Source organism: Sebastes fasciatus, chromosome 13, assembly GCF_043250625.1.
Source record: "Sebastes fasciatus isolate fSebFas1 chromosome 13, fSebFas1.pri, whole genome shotgun sequence".
In the NCBI taxonomy this organism is placed as follows: domain Eukaryota; kingdom Metazoa; phylum Chordata; class Actinopteri; order Perciformes; family Sebastidae; genus Sebastes; species Sebastes fasciatus.
The window spans coordinates 21,757,609-21,783,420 of NC_133807.1; the positions used below are offsets into that span (position 1 = coordinate 21,757,609).

The 25,812-nt window shown below is 40.8% G+C and overlaps 1 protein-coding gene across 1 annotated transcript; it reads left to right on the forward strand.

The window, feature by feature from the left end:
- Positions 1–663: 663 nt before the first annotated feature.
- On the forward strand, positions 664–25,812 carry kcnh4a (potassium voltage-gated channel, subfamily H (eag-related), member 4a). The gene is made up of 16 exons (XM_074656152.1): positions 664–1,011; positions 10,127–10,360; positions 10,670–10,801; positions 11,821–11,954; positions 13,821–14,073; positions 15,713–15,870; positions 17,363–17,570; positions 17,929–18,123; positions 18,212–18,411; positions 20,981–21,230; positions 21,312–21,526; positions 21,708–21,746; positions 23,725–24,089; positions 24,182–24,261; positions 24,540–24,616; positions 24,790–25,812. The coding sequence occupies exons 1-16, from the start codon at positions 936–938 to the stop codon at positions 25,705–25,707; spliced, it is 3,534 nt and encodes a 1,177-aa protein (XP_074512253.1). The 5' UTR covers positions 664–935; the 3' UTR covers positions 25,708–25,812.

Consider the following 25,812-nt stretch of genomic DNA (forward strand, 5'->3'; position numbering starts at 1 on the left):
ATGTGTGATTGTGCGTTACACGCCACATGAAACTTGGAGGAAAGTGGTAATTGGCGAGGACGCCAATACAAAGAAAGTGAGTTGTTGTTTAGAAATGGCATCAGTGGGTTTGTGTGTGTGTGCATGTAGACTCATACTTTGTGTGTTAGTGTGTGTGTGTGGGTGTTTGTTTATTGTTTATGCAGAGTATAGGTAGCAGAGGAAATGTGATATAGATATACAGATAGCAGGCTGGTAGATCCTTCAAGCTGTTGACAGACATCACGCCTTGCAGCAGATATGTAATGTAGTGTCATTGAGCCAGACAGTGAATCATCATCCAATGCCACTCTTTATTCAACCTGACCTCTGACCACCATATGTCCACAGAATAGATATATCTAGACAAAAGATGTACAATCTGAAGCGAGCAGCAACAGAACAGCATGTCTTACCTCACGATAAGAAGTTTCAGAAAAGACACAAAGGTAGAAAGTACATGTAGAAGGACACAGGTTTTGTATGAGAAAGAGAGAGAGATAACTAATAAATCCACTGTGTGTGTGTGTGTGTGTGTGGAAAGGGGGATGGTTCATGCTTTTGTATGAGAGACAGAGGGAGGGAGGGAGGGAGGGAGGGAGGGATGGCAGGAAGTATGGTGAGTGGAGTTAGACTGACTGAAGAGAAGCTGAGGCAGCGCTGAGAGCAGAGGGATGCGCAACTGAAACCTCCTGACTCAAAACTGAGAGAGAAGCTTTAGAGAGCTCCCGAAGAAATGATGAAAGTCTGCAGTTTCCTCACGACAACGTAGAGTAGAAACAACTCCATCACAACATTGTGTGGAAGAGTTAGAAGCCAGAGGAGAGGAGAGGCACTGTGGTTTTTATTTCAGGTCCTCTTTGGGGGAATGGTGACGAGCGTCTGGAGTCTTCAGCCTTCTCCTATTCTAGTACAAGATGCCTGTGATGAAGGGCCTCCTCGCTCCACAAAACACCTTCTTGGACACCATTGCAAACCACTTTGATGGCACTCGTAAGTATATACACCCTGCAAAACCTCATTTGAATATTTAGGACTTTACCTCTATGCCAATGGGCATTATTCTGAGCCTATACTGTTTAAATGTAATTTGTAAGACAAACATTCAGTTCATCCTTTGTGGGTTGATCTTTAGACTCTCTGCTGGTTCTTTGGGCAAACTGTATCATCACAATACTGCAGTCAATGTGTTTCAAACTTTTATCTCCAGAGAAACACATGATCGAATTAAAATTGCCTGCAAATAGATTCCTCTCAGTTTGTTTTTTAAAGCTGTGACTCTACCAGTTAAAGCTTTTAGGAGTTTAGCCTTTGGCATTTGTGTAACCTAGTTTAAGATTTGTGACTGGCACTGAAAAACACTGCTGTCGACAAATGTGTCCAACGATAGTGAGATCCAATTATGAGACTGCGAGTTGTGACAGTGAACCAGAGCTGGAAATGGAGACGGACAGTGCAGTCTAGGATGATGGATTGGAAGTGAAGAGCCACTTGTTGAGCTGCTTATTACGAGGCTTCACTGTTGAGATTCATGCATTTTTCAGTCAAGCTCTTTCCTTGAAACAAGGAAAGAAAGGTTTATGTTTGTCATATTTCACACAATTTGAATCTACCAAAACAAATAATACTATATCCACACACTTGCCCAAGAGTGTCTGCATGTTTTTACCCGGTTTCTCACATATTCTTCAACATTAAACATACAAGGTTGTATTTTCGTGGCAGGACAGACTCTTGCAAGATACATTGATACTTTCTTGACCTTGACATTTGCTTTGTACTTTTGGTGTCTTTGTGCCATGCACAGGGCACATGGTGTAACAAAATGGAAAGTCCATGCAAATGAGTCAACGGAGGTGTTAATATTTTGGTGAAAATTGACTTTTTGACACTGCTGAAAATAGATATCTCACTGTTTCAGCACAGTGTCACCCATTTAATAACTCTGTGATTCTGCCAGCAAGCACATTCAGAAATACTTGATGGGAATGTACAGAAATGCATGCTCATGGAGGATCTCTTGTTGGGTCTCTAAATTATAGTCTAGACCTACTCTATATGAAAATCATCTTGAGATAACTTCTGTTATGATTTGACGCTATATAAAAATGAATTGAGCAATTATTTCAAAATTATACAAAACACTATAACTGAAAACTTGTAATTAAACACTCCACAATCACAAACATTTTTAGTCCTGAAGAAGCAAATTTTTAATTTTCTTATTTTATTTTTATCATCGTTATGTTAAAAATGAAAATATACAAGATTATGCATCAAAAACTTGACACAACAGGACTTTCAATATGTCCACAAATGTAAATTTGACTTTACAAAAAACATATGTGCTCTTGTGTTGCCACTCTGAACCTCCCACACAGCAATATTATATTCCTATTTGGAGAAGGCTTCTTGTTTTATACAGTTTTTTACTCCACACAATCTATTTGAGCAGAGCACGCTGCACCTGAATATATATCTAATAAAGCAGATGCACTTAGACTACACCGGTCTGTGCCATATTAGGCAGTGGTTGTTTATCTTCATGCTTTGACAGTAATGATGTTCACCCGCTGTTCATTAGTTTTGACCCCTTGTTTTGTTGTTTTATGTGTCCAGTCTGTTAGTGTCACCATGCCTTTGAATCAGTAGCGTAGAAAGTCATCTTTCCAGAAAAGGTGTGACAGAGTGTGTTTGGGTCAGACTGTTCATGTCCTTTACGACTTAACAACTTCACAAATCCAGCGTGATGACACTATCTCTGTTTATCGCCCTTGCTTTCTGTATGAGACACACACACATTAGCACGGCAGACATTTTCTCAGTCTTAGCTGCCACAGTACCTCTGTATCAGATGTGCAAGTGGGTGGACTGACCAAGTAGCTGAGTGGGAGGTGAAGAGGCCAACTGACAAAAGATGGCTTCGGAGCAGAGCGCTATTCAATCTGAAGAACTGCCTCGAATCTGCCTCGGTTTCATTGAAAGCCTTTTCTGTACGATGACATCTCATTGGAGACAAATGGATTTCATACAGGCAGAAGAAATAACACAAATACATATTGAGGCTGGGCTCTGGGGAGCCGAGGTGATATTCATGTGGCCCTGATATTTGCAGGGAAATTAATTCAAATGATAATTAACATTATACAGAGGCCAAGAGTCAATCAAATATCACCGTAGCTCAACCATCCTCTTAGAAAGCAGAAAAATATGTAAATTATTCATTTAATCAATTGCCTCCTCCAAATAGGTAATTCATGTCAGCTAATTCAATTGATGGTTTAGAGTATTTTTTTTCTTTGTGGACTGCAGGGTGAAGGGGTATCATATATACAGATTTTAAAAAGCTTCAGTACTATAATAATAGTAAAGTAGCAGCCATAGAAAGCTGCAGCTTTTTATTTTTTCATCCCTCCTTGTCAACAGTCTCTTCTGCTAATTGCCTGCAGTAGGTGTTGAAATTACATCTTTCTCCTCCTCATAAGTGCTGTCATGGATAATTAGACTCATTGTGTTTGAATGACTGCAGTTTAACTGAAAAGAAGTAAATGTATTAGCTGAACGCCGAGTAGAATTGGAGATTTAACAATGAACGATGAAATTAAAATGTCACAACATGCACTGATTTTCTATCTAATCTCAGACGTGAACATTTACTGACAAGAAATGAAGTTTCACGGATAAGCAGTTCTTTGTCCAGTCAGGCCTTGAAGCTGTCAGTGTTCTCTTGAATAACATGAAGCCATAGAAACAGGCTGAGGAGAGGAAGGATGTTTGATTTTAGAGACACGACCTGACAACAACAAGATATACCTCTGCTCGTGAAGATTACAATTGAGACAGCAAGCTGACTGATTTGCATCAAGTGCTCTGGTATATGGATAGATGACAAGCTTTTATTTAATGTACAAATTGATAATTTAGTTAGGACGCATAAAGTGAAGATTGACTTTTATTTTAGAAATAAATCTTGCTTTACTTTCAATACCAAGAAAAAACTTGAGGAAGCTACTTTTGTCTGTGATTGATTCCAGTGACATATTGTATATGCATGCAGCCTCACAGTCTTACAGTCTCTACTAGGGCTGTTAAAGGTAACACGATAAATTTGTTTTAATGCCACTAATTTCTTTAACGCATTAACGCAACTTGCGATTTTTAGGTTGTCATTCTTAAAGCTAGAGTGAAGATAAATATGAAACTAGAAAACCTAAGGAATCCATTGGTACCAACTGTGTCATACTAGCTTGTTGCGAAGGAGGTTAAGTAACGCGCCAAACATATGCTAAATTTTGGCGAGGAAAAGCTGGCATGGCCATTTTCAAAGGGGTCTCTTGACCTCTGACCTCAAGATATGTGAATGAAAATGGGTTCTATGGGTACCCACGAGTCTCCCCTTTACAGACATGCCCACTTTATGATAATCACATGCAGTTTGGGGCAAGTCTGAGTCAAGTCAGCACACTGACACACTGACAGCTGTTGGGCTGCAGTTTGCAATGTTATGATTTGAGCATATTGTTTTATGCTAAATGCAGTACCTGTGAGGGTTTCTGGATAATATCTGTCATTGTTTTGTGTTGTTAACTGATTTTGAATAATAAATATATACATACATTTGCATAAAGAAAGCATATTTGCTGATAAGAGTATTAAATACTTGACAAATCTCCCTTTAAGGTACATTTTGAACAGATGAAAAATATACTATTCATTTTCAATAACCTTTAAAACTGAGCCCACTACACTAAAAAAATCGCAAGTTGCATTAATGCGTTACAGAAATTAGTTGTGTTAAAAGGAATTTGCACTAACGTCTTATTATCTCGTTAACTTTGACAGCCCTAAAATAAATAAATAAATTGATAAAATTGATGAGTGCATGTGATCACCTAATTGATAGGGCTTCAGTTTGAGTATTTTTAGTAAATCCTCACTCATGTAAACACTTAATAAGAGTCATTCAAATCCATTAAATGTGAATCAGGATGAGACCATACTGCAGATCCTTCAGAGGGCACAGTGTCTTGGTAACCCTGTAGATGCAAATTGCAGCATTGGCATATGTTTTATGGGTTTTTTTTCAGCACAAATTGCTATGGCAACGCAAGCGTGGAAAGATCTCGATTTAGTTTCTTGTGAGATTAACTGCACGGTTATCAGGTAGAGAATATACACACGTCTCTAGTGTGTTTTCCTCTGGAACAAACAAGGTGTTAACACCTCCCTCTGTGCTGCCTGCACCGTGATTCTTTTAGGTTTGAAAGTAAAATGGATCAGCTGCGTGTGGTTTTATAAGTCTGTGTATGTACAGCGCAGCTCTCATTAAAACTGGCTGCCTACAGGTGTTCGCCGTTGTCTTGTCATTATAGTGTTTTGCAGCACAGTCGAACAAAGATCTTTGAATTTGAATCAGCTTGCATTCAGAGAGCGACTGAACAAATAAATGAAAGAAGACACCATTCAGTGGACTCGGTCCAAACATTGAAGGGATATTCAGGGTTATGAAAGTAGACATGCATTAGTCAATGAATGTTTCTCTCTACAATAAACCCTGGAGTGCATAACCCCATCATTTATTCTTAATAAAGAATGGATTAAATTAGGTGGATTACTTTATTTCCAAGCTCTAAATTCTGTTTTTAGTGGATGATAGCTTGTCAAGAGGGAGATTACTCACACTCCGTACACAGAAAAGCTATCTTTTGTATGGTTTCCATGAACAGAAAACATGTAAATCAACCTTTTGTTCTTATAGTAACCTACATTAATTATGACATCATGCTTGACCTTCTTATTTCTGTGTACAGCCCTCCTAATAGATTAATGTGAAGAAACTCTACAGTAGTACTGTAGGTGTTTTGTTAGAAAAGAGACGCACAGCTTCTTGCAGATCAAATTCAGTGATTTGTCTAGTTGCAGTTTCATTATAATTTTTTTCTGCTTCACCACCCACACATCCTGCCCTAAAATGACTCCTCAGTGTTCCAGCAGTTTGCAACAATATATATATATTTTTTCAGACACAGTTTTCTTTTTCAAGTATCTGTCTTAATCATACGGTCTGAATCGCCAAGGCTCGTCATCTCCGCCGTTATTTCTCAGGCATAAAAGCATCTTTTAGACTGAGAAGTATTCTCTCTCTTGCTCTATGGCAAGAAAGAGTTTCCTGGGTCGATGGGATTTTTTTGTTATTGCCAGAAAAATTAATCAGTCTTTGGAGTGAAAACTGTTTTGTTTTTTTTTAAACACAAAGAAATGTCTTTTTAGCGGCAACAAGCAACAACATTTAAAGTGGCAAATAGAAATTCTAAATCAACCAGGACTGAAATCTTAAAGTGGCAATCCTTAAGATTTCTATTTGAGTGAAAACAATGGATTTGTGCTTAGAGTTTAGCAGTCTGGAGTCTTTTTAGACTTTTTAGAAATATAAAAAGTCTATGTGTACATGAGCTTCAAGTTTTCAGAATTGTGTGCATAGTTTCTTTTGTTTGTGTATGCAATGGAGAAAAAATAAAATTTTCTGGGAATGTCACCACAAACACCCATTTCATAATAATAATTATACTGCAAATATATAGATATTGCAATACTTTCATCAGTGGGCCATAGGTTCTATCGTCATTGTGTTACCTCATTTGGCGATAGACAGTGACTCAACAGATTGCAGCTTTAAACTCAACTAGTAGCCTACTGTTAAAAACAGATTTTGAAATAAGAGTTTCACAAAAAATGTAGGCGCAGTTGAAAATTTGTGTAGAACAAATCCAAGTGTGTAGGAGCTGGCGGTATCTAGTGGTGAGTTGAGGAGATTGCAACCAACTGAAGCCTCTTCCATGTGCCAAAGGTCTTGCAGAGCATCGGTGGCTGACGCGAAAGGCCCTCTCTAGAGCCAGTTGTTGTAAGAGTAGCATAGGTCATTTGGAGAATAGCAGAGCCAGTGCGTACATGTATGTGTACGTAGGAAGTGAGTGGTGAAGTAAGAGAGAGAGCGGAGGCGACGGGAGCGAGTAACGTTATTAGGCTCGTTCAAGATGAGCCAGGGCCGCGCAGAATCGATCACCAGCAATAGATTTGTGTCCGACTTGATCCCGACTTGCTCTGACGTCATGCACACGTGGGCAACGATAACCTCACGAGATCATAGCAACTGCAATTAATTATAATTATAATAATGAAGGCTATTTATATAGCACTTTTCAAAACGAGTGCTCATTGCAAAGTGCTTTACAAGGCGGACATACAAATAATAAAGGATTGAATCCAATAATAGACACATGCACATTGCTACATATATTTACAAACAAATATAAATAAATCCCAACGTGGTCTGCAAACTACAAGTAGCCTACAGATCGGATCTAACAGGAGGTCACTTTTCCTCTGACTTCCTGTAAATTCTGTGTCAAGGCTGCTGGAAACTGTCCGACTTGACCGTAGCTTTTTGTCACCGCTATTGACTTCAGCCCAAGCAGGAAAAGTTAACAGCTTTTGGTTTGGTTTAGCTTACTCATTAATACTTTGTATATTGTTTGTTTAATTTGTACAAAAAATTATCTGTAAATACGCTAAATTGCTGTTTTACAGGGAGTAATGTTCCAGACTATTTCTTTGTCAGGACCAGTAACTTACTGGAGTCTTGGCTGGTTGCCTGGCAACTGCAAGGTGCACATTGCTAAAACAGATGCAGTCTAAACAATCCTGCATTAAATCACACCTGAAGGCTCTAATGTTCAACTTTATGGCCATTTTGGAGGATGTTGGACTGTATTGCATCATACAGAAAGTTGTTCCTGTTATTAAGCCTACAGTTATTGCTATAAAATGGACAAAATAATTCAAACACATGTCACGCAATACAATTCAACAGCACCGCAAACTGCATCCTCCAAAATGATGATGAAGTTGATCCAAGTCTAAAACAGTTTGAGAGGGAATTGCTTCCTCAAGTGAAGCAGTTCAAGTCGAGTTCACATGTTCTCACGTTGAAAGAAGCCTGTTGAGGTGTTTTGGGCATAGATATAAAACAGTAGATGTGACATGATCTTATGACCATATGGCGGCGATCTTACCTGGGTCCAGTTTTAAACTTGCAGTCATGAACATAATCTCATAATTGTGCATTTATATTGCAGACAAAGATTTTATTTTTTCCAATTTTGCCTGAACTTAATATTTAAGATCCATCTTTGGTATTCTAAATGGATAATATATTACATTAAAGCGACTGTTTGTAACTTCTTAAACGTAGAAATCAATCCGGGGCGGTGTCCCATGCGCGCTCGAGTGTGGCTACGCTGTTCAGACTCAGACTCCAACACAAACTACACGGAAACACCAAAACCGCAAAGTTATATCTAGTGAAGCCCGTCTGCTAAACAGTGTTGGCCGCGGTCGGAGGACGCGGGGGAGACCGTAGCTTTGGTATCCAGGACCGGAGTCTCTGCTGTACTCTGATCCTCTGGGTATCCGCTGCGCTCGTTCTCGCTCTTTCGCTCCACCTCACGTGTATGCGCACACTCCACACTGCAGAAGAGTTATAGCTCTAATAATATCTAGTGAATGTACAGTGGACGTTTGTGCAGAAGTAAATGCTGCAGCTCCTCCAGACCAACAGAGGTTTTCCGAGTCTTGTGAAGTGACGGGGCTCCGCCGCGAGTAACGTTATTGTCTCCGACGGCTGCCAGTGTCTCCCTCCGGCCGCGGTCGGCAGGCTGAAGCAGGAAAAGCCAACACTAAGATCAGCATTGATTCATGGAGACACCTTCGTCTGGTCAGCTAACATTACTGCCAAGCAGCTGAAATATAGAGTGATATTGTGGTTTTAGCTGACGTGTGTCACCTCACTGTTTTGAGTGATGCTCGTTCATGTCTATGTAGAGCGAGCACAAGGGCAAGCAACACAACGCTGACTTTCGTTGACTTAACGGCCACAGGTGTCGCTGTTAACAAGCATTTCTGATTCTTACAAACAGTCCCTTTAAGCAATATCTTGTATCCAAAATAGATTCAGTATCATGGCCTATAGGCAGACAACGTTTAAACGTTACTAAACGTTACATTTCAGCTAATTTATCGTAGCTAACATTAAAACAACGTCTGTTTAGCTAACGGATCAATGCTGTTGAGAGCTAGCAATCAGCAATAACTTTAAGAACTCAGCTGGTCCGTTGCTTGGTAGCTAACGGTAAAGTAACCTAGTTCACTAACTTTTTGTAACTTTAGTTGACCCATAAGTAAAAAAATAAATCTCTCATCTACTCTCTACTGACGTGTGGAAAGTGATGCCAGCCTCTCTGGTCTCTTTGGTCCATTTGGTACGATAATTAGGAGCTGAACAGCTGATAGCTGTCCATTGAGTGGCAATTGTAAACAATCCCCAGGTTAAGAAGGCTGATGGTTATCCCATTACTTATGATGTTATGTCCCATCTCCTGTTTTATATCTATGGTTCTGCATATCTACATCCTGGGCGCCTTCCTGTAGAGGTTTTCGGTGCATGTCTAACTAGTAGGAGACCCAAATCACGTTAGAGAGATTATATATCTCATCCAGCGGCTTTCAGGAGCTGGAAAACGTTGAGGGACGTCTGTAGCCTAACTAACCTTGCTTAGCCTGCTGGCCCCAGATAAGCGGCAGAAAATCGATGTATGTATGGAGTTGTTATAAGATAGTGTGTGTGTATAAAATCCATTGCGTAACCGTTGGCAGGATGAAAACATGCTCTGCATGCTAATTAAGGGCTAAAGCCTCACTGAGGAACTGGTCCCCTATGGAGCCAGCTGGAGCCCTGCTTATATAGACTTCATACACACCACCAGCTTACTTCAAAGCTCTCTATGATGTACACAAGACTATTTCAGGGCTCTGAGCTGAAGGCAGACAGAATGACTAAGAAAAAAAAAGTGGTTTTCTGTTGGTGCATCAACAAACACATCAAATCTGGAGAAAAGTAGCTATGCCTGTTTCTCTCAGAGCCGCAGCTGTCTGCGTCACAGCTGTGCAGTTAGAAAAAACACAGACTAGTGTGTGTTGTTCAATCAGTCTTTTCTTTATTCCTCAAGGTCACACACAGTAAATATAGCTCCAACTTTCACTTCCCTTGCAGACAGTAACTTCCTGCTGGGAAACGCGCAGGGTCGTCATGGTTACCCCATCGTGTACTGCTCTGATGGGTTTTGTGAGCTGACAGGCTTCGTCCGGACCGAGGTGATGCAGAAAACTTGCACCTGCGGCTTCCTCCATGGAGCCGAGACCAACGAGAGTGTGATCCAGCAGGTGGACAAAGCTCTGGAGGGCCAGCAGGAGTACCAGGGAGAAGTCTGCTTCTACAGGAAAAATGGTGAGGATCATATGAGCACATGATCATCCAGATGTTATGTTGGCCATGCACTCTGAAACACACATTTAAACCTAACCTAAACAGTATTTGTACATGTGAGAATTGGTGATGATGTCATGAATATAACCCATTTTCCAGGCCTTTATTTGATTGTGAGGACAATTATTTTTAAAGGACGTGAGGTGTGGTTGGCTACTAGAAGAAAAAACATTGTTATTCCAGCGTTAATAAAAATAGAGTCAATCAGTCTAGGGGGAAGTACGGTCTAGCATTTTAATCTCAGTGTAATAACTTTTTTAATATCCTCAGGAAATCCATTTTGGTGCCTCCTGGATATTGTGCCAATTAAAAATGAGAAAGGTGAGGTGGTGCTGTTCCTCTTGTCCTTCAAAGACGTCAGTGAATCATATGGGAAGAGCCATCACTACAGCCAAGGAGACGGTGAGGCCTGGCTGCATGCATCTCCTAACTTGTCCCGTTTAAATTTCATCTTCAAAATGTCATGTCACATTCATTTATACAAATTAAAGTGGACCTATTATGCTCATTTTCAGGTGCATACTTGTATTTTGGATTTTTACTAGAACATGTTTACATGCTAATGTTCAAAAAAAGGCTTTATTTGCTCGTACCGGCTCTGCTGCAGCACCTCTTCTCTCCCTCTGTCTGAAACTACCTTTGTTTGAGGGCGTGCCAATAACATGCCAGGCAGGTATTACTATGGAGGTATTATATACAATACTGACTTAACTCAGCTGTACAATAATTTGTGCAATAATTCAACTGTGCAATACTGTCATTAATACTGCATTTATACGGTACATTTCAAGAAAATTCTTATTCAGTTCTTATTTATACCATTGTGGCTATATATATATATATATACATATATATATATATATATATTTAACACACTTAAAAGATCCCACTTCTCAGCATTTTGTATTTACTTATTTGCACTGTGGTTATTTGTTATATGTTGCACATCTTAATGCAAGTATTTGTACAAATTTCATATTTCTTATATTCCCGTTTTCTTATTTTAAATTGTAGTACTTACTTATATTTTGTTACATATATTATAGCATTATGTACATAATTTACATGTTACATACTCGTTCTATATACTTACATTTCTTCGTTTACACAAGAGCAACTGGAACGCCCCAATTTCTCTGATTCAGATTCTGATATTATGCAAATGTGTTACTTGCTGACATCACCACGTTACAGAACAAATGGCAGGACTTCAAGCGAGGCGTTTCAGGCAGTTCAGGAGCAGTGTTTCTGTGGGGGAGAGTGAGAGTCACTTTGCAGACCTTTTACATGCACAAAAAAAACCAGTATATAATACACTAAAGGAAAGGGGGGAAAGCACAAAGGCATAATAGGTCCTCTTTAAAGTTAAATGGAATATGGCCTTTACTTTAATTCAGTGATAATCATGAGTTTGCTCACAGGTATGTCAGAGGCTGCTCACCAGAGCAGGAAAAGCAATCCATCGCACTTTTCCCAAGCTCAAGAGAGAGGGAGGACCATCCTGCACCACCTTACCAGCCTGTTCACCAAGAGGGGAAAGAGGAAACTGCCCAATGTGAGTACAAAACACTTGGATCATTAAGATCGTTAAGACCCACAATATGAGTCTCAATATTTCATAATTCATTAATACTGAGTGATGTGTGGCTTCTTTCCTTAGGCAAAGCAAGTCAAGTAAAACATCAAGAAACACATTTATATGAGACCATTTAGATAAAAAATTCAAGAGAATAGAAAATAAAAACACTCTAAATAGAATAATCGGTTATAAAATACAAGAATAACAGTTTCACTGCAGTGTAAGAAATGAATATAAAGCAGTGGTCTTCAGCCTTGATTTAAAAGAAGTGAGTTGCAGCTGACCTGCTGTTTTCTGGGAGTTTGTTGCAGATATATGGAGCAGTTTACAATAAAAGCATCCTTAGAATTAGGGCTGTCCTCGACCGAAGACTAACACTCATATGATTTTGTCGATTAGTTGATTTTATCGACAGATCTGTAAAACTGAGTTTCTCCACAAAGAATTACACAAAAGCAGTACTTTAAATCTTGTGTTTACCAGAGATGTGATCATACATTTCTTTGACATAAGTCATTCAGCATGAAAAAGAAAGATTTCATATCTCAATGACAGACTCGGTCATACTACCAGACCGGTAACACAAGGTCATGAAGTCGTTCCTGCACCTAGAAGTTGTGTGCAATGCAGGAAACGGTTTTGTACAGAGCTGCCACTCAGTGGAACATACTACCATGCTCCTGAAAAAAATCAACTAGTAAAGCTTGTTTTAAAAAACACCAAACAAAGTCTATTCTTCTAAGATAAGTCATGTAATTGTTCTTGTTTGCTTGAGAATGACTTCTCAACTGCCATCTGCTGTATGGCCGCTGTTACTTTTGGTGTTGTTGTTGTCTGGGTGTTGGATATGGGACCTTGTTTTGTTTTGGTGAGTGCGTCCTGTTTGTTTAATTTTGCGCCACTGAGTGCTTTCCTTCCCGGTGGAAACGGTATTTGTTTTGTTCTATTTTATTTTATTCTGATTGCCTTGTTAGATAGATAGACTTTATTGTCCACTTCAGGGGAAATTTGTCTTTGGCTTCTCCAAATAAAACAACGTTACATAATACACATAACACAACACACCCTTAAAACATACAAATATACAAGTGTGTACAATATAGAATAGTGCAATGGGCAGGTAGCAGCAGGTTACATGTTTAGTATTAGAGTTAGCCTAATATTAATGTTGTTGTTGGGATGATTTTGCTTTGTTGAGAGGGTTCTGTGTGGGTAAGGAGGGGATCTAGAGGTGCTGGTTGGGGGTTTTGGTGAGACATTTGTGGCTTTGTGTTGTTGAGTGTTCATGTATGTTATATGTTTGTGTTGCGTTTTTATGTGTGGACCCCAGGAAGAATAGTTACTGCCCCGGTAGCAACTGATTGGGATCCAATCTAACAAATAAACAAATAAAAAGCATAAAAAACGACTAAACAACAAGACATCTTAGTCGACTAAGACCAAAACGAAAAGTGGGCAGCCCTACTAGAATAAAAGCATTCTCTCTCTTCAAACCACTGCTGTCCAATCAGCACATGGGAACAAGTTGTTTATTCAAGTCTATTCATTATGTGGTGATGAAGATGGATGACATTAGACACGTGTGCTGGACACCTTCAGTGCTTCACGCTGAGCGAATTAATGCCAGCTTTTTCTTTTTGTCAAATTTGGTTTTATTCATCCAAAGAAGTTATTACACATCAGGGTTCAAGGTGGCCTTAAATATAATCCAAGCACTTCAGATTTTTCTCTCCAACTGCGTGGTCACCACAGCAACACGGTGTCAAATCTCACACCTTCCATTTCTCACAGAGTTCTTGTGATCCTTTCAGGTGATTTATTTGTGCCTTTCTGTCTTTTCAGAGTGTGTTTCAGAAGCCGTCTCTACCTGAGTACAAGGTGGCCGCTGTTAAGAAGTCACGATTCATCCTTCTGCACTACAGCATCTCCAAGGCTTTGTGGGACTGGCTAATTCTACTGGCGACCTTCTACGTTGCTGTCGCCGTGCCTTACGACATCTGCTTTGTCAGTCATGACGAGGGCGGCGACTATCACTCACTGGTCAGCCGCAGCACTATAGGCAGTGACATAGCGGTGGAGATGCTCTTCATACTTGGTGTGATATATTTATATTTGATTAAAACATTTCTGTTATCACTGTAGTCAAGTGTTTCTCCAGATAGTGGGCGGTTGTATTCTTCCTGTAACATAATTGGTAGCTTGTACCACTATAATTTAAAATAACATCTGCACTGATTGCACGCTGCACACCAGCTAACCTTCACGTTGAAGCAGAATTATGAAGAGACAACAATGTTCAGTTTATATTAAGAACAACTGTATTTCTAGCTGCTGTGGTTTCCCTGGCGATGGCTAACACGTACAACTGCACCTCCCACCTTTCCTCGCCCACTCAGGGTGTCTCTGTTGCCCCAGGTTACCGATCATAATTAGATTTCTCTCACTTCGTCCCACTTTTCCTCCAACCGAAGTGTGATAGCACATCTGTCATGGGCCTCTGTGACTTCCTATCTCTCAACAAGTTTGACTGGGGACAAAATGAGCTCACCCCCGTTGTTCCATCTTAGAGTAAAGTAAAGTAAATCATTTTGTCAGGGAAGTACGTCTACAAAGAGCTCATCTTTTCAGTGTGGGAGCAAGTGAAAAGTTAAATACACTGCCAGGGATGTACAGTAAATACATTCATTAAGTCATGTGATTGTTATAATTACTGCTAAAGTCCATTTTAGCCTGCAATTTAATATGTTTTCTAATCATCAATGTAGAGCTAGAGTTTTTTGTTTTTTTCAAATGAGCAATTGCTTTCAAATAATTAACGACTGGCATAACATAGTGTACTGCAATATTAATGACTGACATAATCGCACCTCTTCCAGCTATATTTATTTTGTAAGACGAGTATTAGGGCCACATTGAGAGTGAAAAAAATCAGTGATTTCGAGAATAAAGTCATAATATTACGAGAAAAAATACGTAATTTAATGAGAATAAAGTACTGCATACAATTTCAAGAAAAAAGTTATTAAAATATTACGTGAATAACGTCATAACTTTACAAGAACAAAAAAAACTTGTGATATTAGGCTTTTTTCTCATAATATTACAACTTTTTCCCCATAAAGTTATGACTTAATTCTTGCAATATTAGGACTGTAATATTATGAGAATAAAGTCACAATATTACGCGAATTAAGTCATAACTTTACAAGAAAAAATTACGTAATGTTACAAGAAATAAGCATAATATTACCAATTTGTTTTCTTGAAATGGTATGTCGTTATTCTTATTAAATTGCGACTTTTTTCTTGTAATATTATGACTTAATTCTTGAAATCTCAGCTTTTTTCCGCTCAATGTGGCCCTCATACTCCATCGTAATTTTGTCCCCAATATCCATAGTATATATGTATATATAGTGTATATATATGTATATATATATATTATTTATTTTTTTACCGCAGCTATTATTTTATGTATTACAGTTTAAACCCTTTTTATATTTTACTCTTTTCCAAAGTGATCTACAAATGAATCACCTATTTTATAATTGTGAAATACTTATTATTAATTAATTTATTTAATTATTTTTGTATGAACCTGATCTATAGTCCAAGTAAACTCCCAAACTGGCCTCGTTAGACCTAAATGTGTCACACAATCATGAAACTTTGTTCTTCTTTTTATTTTTTATTTCAGTTTTGTGTTACATTTCCTTTGCTTCTCTCTTTTTCAGATATTATCCTGAATTTCCGTACCACCTATGTGAGTCAGTCGGGTCAGGTGGTGTACGACGCCCGCTCCATCTACCTCCATTACTGCACCACTTGGTTCTTTGTGGATTTGATCGCAGCGTTGCCCTTTGACCTCCTCTATGCTTTCAACATCACAGTGGTAAGAATATCTCCAAGTACTGTATGCCCCCAGGATTTTAACTTTCCTGTCTAACTTTAGGACCAGCCACTAATGTTTTAGTAGTGCTGCTCGCCCGGAGCATTGGACTGAAGATGATTATCCCTCTACATTCAACCCCTTCACTGAGCATTGTCGTTTGTCTGCTCGCTTCCGTTTATCCTCCAGATAAACACTAGTACTTCTCATGGATTAGTCTGACTTTGCTTCAGGCCTCAGCTGATTCACACAGACATCTCTCTATCAGTGCTTAAAACTTTTCTGTCTGCCACTGCATTTGATTAAGACAAAGCGTTTTATTTGCTCTGTTCTGTTTATTCATATCCACTGCTCTGTTGCTGCACTGTAATTTGTATTCTACTGTTTGACTTGTATTATTGTATTTTAGCTTATTTTTATCTTCTGTTTTATTTTGTTTGATTATTTTTAATTAATTGTTTTTTTTATGTTTTTTCTTTTCTATCTATTCTTAAAGGTGCGCTATTTGATATCCAGAGCATTAATATAGCAGCAAACAACTATTGTCTTATGTAAAGAAATACAGGAGTAATGTCTACCTGAGCAGAGAATGAAGTCGCTCTCCCTCTGTGTGTGTTGTAATTCAAGCTTCTCCGTGCTTTGTTGACATCGTCGGGCCGTCCGCGCGTGTCTTTAAGTGCATGTTAGTGCATGTGAGCGTGCCCCACTAGCCAGCTCACGGCCGCCGCTCTGCACTGCTCTCATACGGTGGTTACAACTGACAAAGCAGGATTTATGCTTCACACATCCACGAGGATCGCGACTGTGCACACAGCCAAATTAAGTAACGTCACCCTATCAGACATGGCTCTTCGCAGGAGTTCCATGCGGCAGGTTTTCGCCTGTCCACGCACATCTTACATTTTCTAACGGACACAGATGGGTGGAGAAAATGGATAACATTGAGGAGCTTTGAGAATGCCAGCTCATGTCCGTGCAACCGACCCTGTAGAAAGTATAACTGAGGCTTAACGGGGTCTAGACACACAGCGTCGTCGCGGAAGGGTAGCGTCCCACGATCTGATTCCCCCCAGGTTAACACTTTTACCTCTGTCAACCCTGTTAGTGTTGTTTAGTCGTTAGCTGCGAACCGCGGGCTCAGGCTTCGCCACGTTGAGAGACACATGGAGGCAATAGAAATGCTATGAATCTCGTATTGAGCACCTTAAATGCCTTTCAGTCTTATGTAATGGTGCTATACAAATAAACTTGCCTCGCCTCTAACTACAGCCTTGGATTTGTTGAAGCAACTTTCCAGCTAAAAAACATTACGTTCAGAGCAAGTGCTTCACAATAGAGACACTGATTCAAGGTTAGAAGAGAGAAGAGGATGGGTCACAGGTTATACCTACAAATCGTTCTAATGGAACAAGAGTTGAATAGAACTATTTGTGTAGAAATAGGTTTTAAAGAAGCTTTTGTGTTCTGCTCTCTCTCTCTCTCTCTCCTCACCCAGACCTCTCTGGTGCACTTGTTGAAGACGGTTCGCCTGCTGCGTCTGCTGCGCCTGTTACAGAAACTGGACCGCTACTCCCAGTACAGCGCTGTGGTCCTGACCCTGCTCATGTCTGTGTTTGCTCTGCTGGCCCACTGGATGGCTTGTGTCTGGTACGTCATCGGACGCAAGGAGATAGAAAGCAATGACCCTGTTACCTGGGACATAGGTGAGCACACTGTCTGTGTGTGTTTGACAGCTCCAAAACCACTGAATCAAAAGTGTAATGTCCTTCCTCACTCATTAAGCTTGCTGAGACATTTTTAGAGTCTCTCTTGGCAACCTCAACGGGCCAGTTCTGCACATCCCTAGTCATGCTTGAATGCCTCGGCATCATTTCAACCTCTAGCTTGTCTCCTCTCAGCCCAGAGGAAGTTCAGATCACAGACTAATTCAATTATATCGCCAGTAATGCATTATATCATTCGATTATATCACCCGTCATATCACCTACTAAAGGAGAAAGGGTCATCCGTTGAAGCAGACTCATTAGTCTTATACAAGCATCTTCTGACCTCGTCCACTAGGCTGGCTTCAGGAGTTGGGAAAGCGTCTGGAGACACCATATATCAACAGCACCATGGGTGGTCCCTCCATCCCTAGCGCCTACATCGCCTCCCTCTACTTCACCCTCAGTAGCCTTACCAGTGTCGGCTTTGGCAACGTGTGCGCCAATACGGACGGCGAGAAAATCTTCTCCATCTGCATTATGCTCATGGGTGGTGAGTTTACGGGCGATTACAGATGATTCTTCAGCCTTACAATAAATGTTCTGAGATATCATAATGTTACTCCCTCTCCCACCTCCAGCCCTGATGCACGCTGTGGTCTTTGGCAACGTGACAGCCATCATCCAGCGCATGTACTCGCGGCGCTCTCTCTACCACACCCGAATGAAGGATCTCAAGGACTTCATCCGTGTGCATCGGCTACCGCAGCTGCTGAAGCAGAGGATGCTGGAGTACTTTCAGGCCACCTGGTCTGTCAACAATGGCATCAACGCCAATGAGGTGGGTGAAGAATCACAAATTAGCAACCATATGCCTGTGACGTCTTCGAACGTTTTAGCCCTAATAAGACGTTTTTCTGTTAAAGCTTCTATGAGGAACTTGTAACCGGATATGAAACAGTCTCAATTTATTACTGATGCCTCTATATGACCTACGTAAGTAAACAAGACCATCGGCGAGATGATTGCCTAATATCTATATAGTTAATCTTAATGATTGTCTTTGGTGCCACCGGGTCGGATTCCAGCGAAATCAGGTATAATCATACAGGATCACCAGATACTCCAGCATCGACCAGCCCACCGCAGGCAGACTCGCTGCCGCCTTTGACCTGCAGTCAGAGCTCCGACGTGAGATGGAGAGCTCCGTGCCTGGCAGCAGAGCTTTGCCTCAATGCTCCGCCGGTCCCTGGTGGTAGCCAGCACCGACATCACGCTGCTGAGGCCCAGGGCATATTGCTTGGCCCATTGGAGGTTTGTTGCCTAAACCTAAATTGTGTCCGTGGTGGCGGCACGTCATTTAACACATTACGTGCCTTAGGCACATAAAATGAAAAGACAGTAGTATTTGTGTGGAATAAAACTAAGGTCCTAGAAATGCGGCGCTGAAACTGCAGCTTCCTCTATTGCAGGAACATAATGTTGGTAAAATGAGAGGTTTTCTAAAGGGACTCTGGTGCTCGGAAACACTACTGCTTTTGTCCACAGTGACCGCCAAAATCAACACAAAACGAAAGTTCCTTGTAGTAGCTTTAAAGTGAGTTTCTTTTTAATAAATAATGATGTGAATTGTTGAATGTGTGGGCTGCAGAAATGTCTTCTTCATGAACAATTTTGTGTGGGTGCCAGATTCTTGATTCAGAAATGTCATCCTTGAAATGTGGGTCACCTCAAATTCCCTGCTGTCTTATTCCATTTCCTTAAGTAGACGGCACTTTGTCGCAAATAGAACTTCAGTAACAATGCCAGAACCGATCTAGGAGAAGTTCCCTGTAATTACTGTAAGAGTAGGAGTTGAACCAGAGAGAATACTCATTAACACCATCACCGACACCATCTGTAGATAATTAATTCACTGTTGAAGGTAACAGACATAGCCACCGATTTCTGAGAACATGCCGGCTTTAACACCTCGTGTCTGTTTTTATTGAGCAGCTTGGCACGTCATGTGAGCGCACCAACCTTTAAAACCGTGCATTTTCTTTTTTATAGATTCTCTCGCATTTGGCAGTGGAGGTAGAAGTATTCATATACTTTACGCTGCTTAAAGTAGCTCAAGGTTAAAATACCTAATTCCAAGTAGAAGTCTTCTCAACTCAACTCAACTGTATTTATACAGCACCTTTCATATAATCATGCAGCAATAGACAATAAAATGTAAAAATAAAAAAAGTCACTAGAATAAATAGACACAAGAGATAGAAATAATATAAAAACCAATGATTAAAACTGAAACGCAATAAATGACGAGGCACCTTAAGTAAAAAGCCAGGCTAAAAATATATGTCTTAAGGTTTCTTTTAAAGGTGTCCACAGAGGTGGTGGTGTCTATGACACAAGGAAAGTCCCTTTTGGAGCTGCACCAAGTGATTTTTGACCACAAGGGGAGAGAGAGACTCCTGAAACAGAGCTACATGATGAGTATCCTACTGTAGTTTTGTTTCCAGGCGCCTGATGTAGTCACATGCCTTTTACAGTAGCTCTAGTTTGGCCCGTACAGTACCACCTCTTGACTAGAACAGCTGGGTCTTTAGCTGACTAGATACAAAGAGCAACCTCAGCTGGCCACGAGATTCAGTCGTCCAGTTGATGATCCAGTGTGGACTGAACAATTAAAACTATGATCTGCAGAGACAGGTGTCTACAACAAATGTCTTTCAGTCATGATTTCAGTTGTCTGTCCCACATGAGTTTGTCAGAACAGATGCACTTCCGTTTTAACTAATGCAGCTGTTAGCTGTCTACAACTTGAAGCATCTTTTTAGGCTTCGGCTGTATTTTCTTCCTATTTAAACGGGGAACTACATTGATAGTGTATTAGGCTATTGGTGTTGTCAAAACGCTCCTAACAGCACATGAGCAGATCCAGTGTGACACCGACCGAGGACCTCAGCTACCGCCGTTTCATTGCTGACGTGCTGCTTACGCTGTGCAGACAGTGTAGACAAGAAGGTAGTGTGTTTGACTCCAATAGTGATGCTTTCACATTTCATGGAGTCATTTGATTCAGGGTTAAATTAAAGGTATTCCCTAACAGAGCTTAGAAATAGATACAGACTACAGAGCCTTACAGTGTTTAAAGCACAACCAAATCAAATCATCTTTGAAATAGACAATATGCAGTCTGTTGCTTTTACAAGGTTTTGAACTAAGTGCTGCTTTTCATCTTTTTTCTTGGACGTTTGTGTAAAAGCATTGTAGGGAAGCACATTAATAAAAGAGACAATGATCACTCAGAGGGGTGGGGGGGTATTTAGTATGTCCTGAAGCACTGTAGCAGATGCTTTTGAGCATCAAATGCTTTCCAGTGGTGATTGAAGATTTATTTTCTTCCCTGTCCTCTTTCTTAGCTGCTGCATGACTTCCCAGATGAACTGCGAGCTGACATCGCCATGCACCTGAACAAAGACATCCTGCAGCTGCCTGTATTTGAGCGAGCCAGCAGAGGGTGCCTGCGCTCCCTCTCCCTGCACATCAAGACATCGTTCTGTGCACCGGGGGAATACCTCATACGCCACGGAGATGCCCTACAAGCCAACTATTTTGTCTGCTCTGGCTCCCTGGAGGTTCTGAAAGATGACGTGGTCCTGGCCATCCTGGGTCAGTGAAGTGTAAAACATGTCCTCTCTTATTCATTCTGCACCTCTCAGATTGTTGTAACCCCTCTGTTCTAATCGACAGGCAAAGGTGACCTTATTGGGGCTGATATCCCGGAGCAAGACCAGGTGATCAAGACCAACGCAGATGTGAAGGCGCTGACCTACTGCGACTTGCAGTACATCAGTGTGAGGGCTTTGAGGGAGGTCCTGGGGCTGTACCCGGAGTACGGCAGCCGGTTCAGCTCTGACATCCACCACAACCTCACCTACAACCTGAGAGAGGGCAGTGAAGCTGACGTAAGATATTTGCAATCACATCTAAAGAGTTAAAAGCACTGCAGAGACAGACAGAAACTTCAATGTACCAGTGTTGAATGTCTCTGCTTCTGCTCATTAACGACAACATACCTACACTTTGCCACCAAATGTAGAATGTGTGTGTGTAATACCTTGTTAATTTGTACTTCAATATCTCCAGGGAGTAACGAAGTTTCCATGGTCGTCCAGGCTGCCTCAGGTATGTGCGCCTAATTACTTCAGCCTTTATCTGCTTGATGCATCTGGCTCATCAGTTACAGCACAATCTGTGTTTACATCATAAGGCATTAATGTGCTTTACTGAAAACTTAGGCCCAATCTCAATGTCCACACTCACAGACTTTGAGGCGCGTTCCCGCAAAGTCCGTGAGGGTTTAGGTGCTGTCCCACTGTCAAATCATCGAGTCCTTGACACAAGGTTACCAGGGGAAGCCCGGAGGTGTAAATAAAAAAAAAGGTAAACAAAGAGGACGGCACATGGGTGTTCAGCCTGGCATATTTAAATTTAAGACATTAACATTAAGGATTTAAGATGGTAGATAAAAAACACATGATATCAGAGTGATGCAAGCATTAGACTATATTACACAACTGCTTTATTCATCGACCATTTCTTTTAATTTTGCTTAATGAAGTTTGACAAAAGTAAATTGATTATTTGACGGTTACCTCTAGTCTCGTAAGGCAAGAGCCTGCATGGAAGACGTTCAAATAGGCAGTACAAAACATAAAATCTACAATTGGCGTCATCATTGTAATATCATATGTCGCCGCAAAGTGCTGTCCCATTCATATTTATACCATTTTGAGCACCTGCAGCCCCTCACACTCAACCATTTACCAGGTGACGTCAGTCAAGTCCCTGAGGGTTCAGGGCTTTAGGCCTGAGGGGGTCATTGGGATTGGGCCTTAGAACTATGTGGTAAATGTGGAAAACGGCACATTGACTGCTTGAATTCAGATACATAGCTGAGATAAAGATGGATATGATGCTGCTAAGTAAAGTGATGGACACAGCTTATATATGTGGACTTCATAGATGATTAGGTAATCAAGAGATTAAACTTTAAGCCAAAAAGTGAACTAAAGGACTCTGCAAAAGGAGCTAAAATAAGCCTGTATGACACAAAAATCAATAAGACAACACTTTTATAATAACTTTATAAAAAACAGTTTTCAGAAATTTAAACTTGCTCGCTAGCCTGCATGCTGATACAAAATAGAAATTACAATAATGTCTAAAAATCGAAATATCACTTATTAATGTAATAAGATGTAGATGTTTGTTTCCTATTTGTGATTTCTGGTCTGTTGCAGAGGAGAAAGCTCTGCTTTTATATTTTTATTTAGCACTTTGCTCTTAACACCAGATACACCATTTGACACCAGAAATTAAATTGGACTCACGGGATGAATTCTTACATTAAATATGATGCTCCTCTGCTGTATGTCTGCTGATCTGTGTCTCCTAATGCTACTGCGGAGCATCATTAGTACCAACAACCTGTCCAGCTTGGCTCACTAGTTACACATGGCCTCGGGGCATGGTTACAGCACAAGTACAGGTTCAGCCTTCGGTCACATAAGGCTCCTGACTCCAAGAACGAATTTTCATAAATGTATCATTATATACAGGTCAATAGTACCCTGGAACTCTTTGCCCAAAATATTATATCTACCATCCATAACAAGAAAACTTTTAAAAAGCATACAAAGAAATATCTTGCATATACCCCCACATGTGTATGTGTGTGTTAATATGTGTGTCTAGGTGTGTTAAATATAGAAAGCACACATGTATGTCATGTCATTTTTTAATATCCTGAAATTCTTTCATTTGTCTATATGTCTAGTCTGCTTGCTTTAGTATGACTTTATATATATGAAGTGTCTTTTTCTCTGTTTTTATGTTTAATCACACTGCTATGTCTGGTACTACTTCGTCCTCAACTTCTCTTGTCTGTAGTTTTATTGTATGCCTGTATTATATTTTTATTTTCAGGACCCCAGGAAGACTAGAGGCACATCCATGTGCTTCTAATGGGGATCCTTTAAATAAGCAATAAACAATGTTTAAGTCTTTATTCTTGCAGAGTGCAGCTTTAAAACTCTTGCAGCTTCCACTCACTTCCACAAATCAAAGAAAACATCTAATTTTCCAGCCATTGCCTCCTCAGGGTCATGCCTCTAAGGACCATCAACTACCCTATATCGTTGAGGCAGATGATGCCGAACGTGGAGACGACATGAGACACTCCCAGCAGAGGAGAGTGCCTCTGTTACCTGCAGGCAGCCCTGTCCGTCAGCCCTGCCTCGGCACCCTGTTAGGAGAGGAGCTCCGCCACATCAACGCACTCAGCATCTGTCGCTCACCGGTTCAGGGCGGCAGAGGTCCAAGCCCATCTTCTCAGCCATTTGCCCATCAGGAGCTCTCGTCTTCTCCTTTGTCCAGTCTTACCAGTGACCCAGGCTTGAACCACCGGCCTGCCAATCTACTCATGCCATCCTTACCTTGTATTAGTCCACTGAACCTTAGCCCCAGGTAACCTGTTCTTCCTGCTTTACACAAATATGATTCAAAAATCAGTTTGCATCTATTTATAATTACATAACAATGATTTGTGTCTCTGCTAGGGTCGTGGATGGAATTGAGGACAATGGTCAAACGTTTCAATTTAATGTAGAGCAGAGCGAGACAAAGACTCATGTAACAGGTAATGTCTCTGCAAGCTGCACAATGGATGGAAAGTGAACTTCGTATATGGGAATGGGGCAGCAAAATATTGATTAAAAACTCTTTTCAGGAACAAATGCTTAATTCTAAATTATGCATGGTTGAATTAATATAGGAAAATATCAGATTATGAAATTTTGTGACTCATTTTCTTTCTTTATTTTGAAGCAGTAACTATAATCCTACTCATTTGGGGTTAGATGTCATATTATATAGATATTATATCTCAGATCAACTCTGTTTTTTATCCTTCTTCAGATCGGTTCCAGATGAGTGCGAACCTGCTTCTGGAGACAGAGGAAGTGAGACAGAACATCAGCAAACTGAACAAAGAGGTATGATATAATATTAGACCCAACCAGGGTCATTATAGTAAACTAAAATGAAAATAAGTAGTACAAAATCTTTTTTGTAAACTGAAACTAAACAAGAACTATAGAAAATCTAAACTGAAATGATATTGCTGCGTTAAAATTAAATTAAAACCAATTTTTCTTTTACGTCTCAGGTGAGCAACTTAAACCAAGAAGTATCCAACCTGGCCAAGGAGCTCCATGACATAATGCATTTCCTCCAGTCTCACATGGCCACGCTCCATACACCTCCAGTCTCTTATGGCATGCAGCAGCAGCCCCATGTCCCTTTAAATATCGCCACCGGTCTGCACCTCCACCATGAAGCAATCAGCCACCCTGCCAGAAATGTGTGGGGCTGCAGCGGGATGCCCACCCAGGGCAGAAGTCCCACCTTGCTGCACTCTTCAAGACCTGCGTCATCCTGTTTACACCTGTGTTGCTCTGACAGAGAAGCTCATAGGTTACAGAGCCAGTGTGGCCCCTTCCAGGCCTCCAGAACGACCCCAAACTCTCCCTACATGACCCACTCACATGCCCAGGGAGGTACACCCCTCCTGGGTCTGGCTTCTGCCTTCAGTAGCTTCCCAGTGATTTGTCAGGCCCCACAGGTGCCCTACAATGCCTCTATTCCCACGATGAGCAGCTCTCACCCGCTGTGTTCCCCAGTGAATTCTGTCTGCACCCATCCACCGCTGAGTGTCCAAACCAACTCTGATCCCAAACCCCAGACACCCATCCATTCCTCCATCACTTACACTGGCCAGCCGCAGTATCACACTGCCTTCAGCTCTCTCGCCCCCTCAGCAGTCCACGCTGCAACATGCACAGGGCACAACCAGGGCCAACAAAGCTCTATCAGTGGCCCCAGGCAAAATGACCCAGTAGGATCCAGTCCTGTCCACCACACACAGGACCTTGCATGTTCTCTGGTAACAGACAGAGACTGTAGAGCGTCACTGTATCAAGAGAGGACAGACAGTATTGAATCTCAGGATATGAGCGGCAGTGCTCCAACTGTAGAAGTTCAACCACCTCTCTTGGACGTGGAGGGAATACAACGCCCACTCTGATGACCTCAGTATCTTGTTGTGTAACTGTATGATAAAATGTACCTTTAAAGACTTTTGGTGTAAAGTTTCCATCAAATAATGCATGAACAACTGCTGAAACCCTAC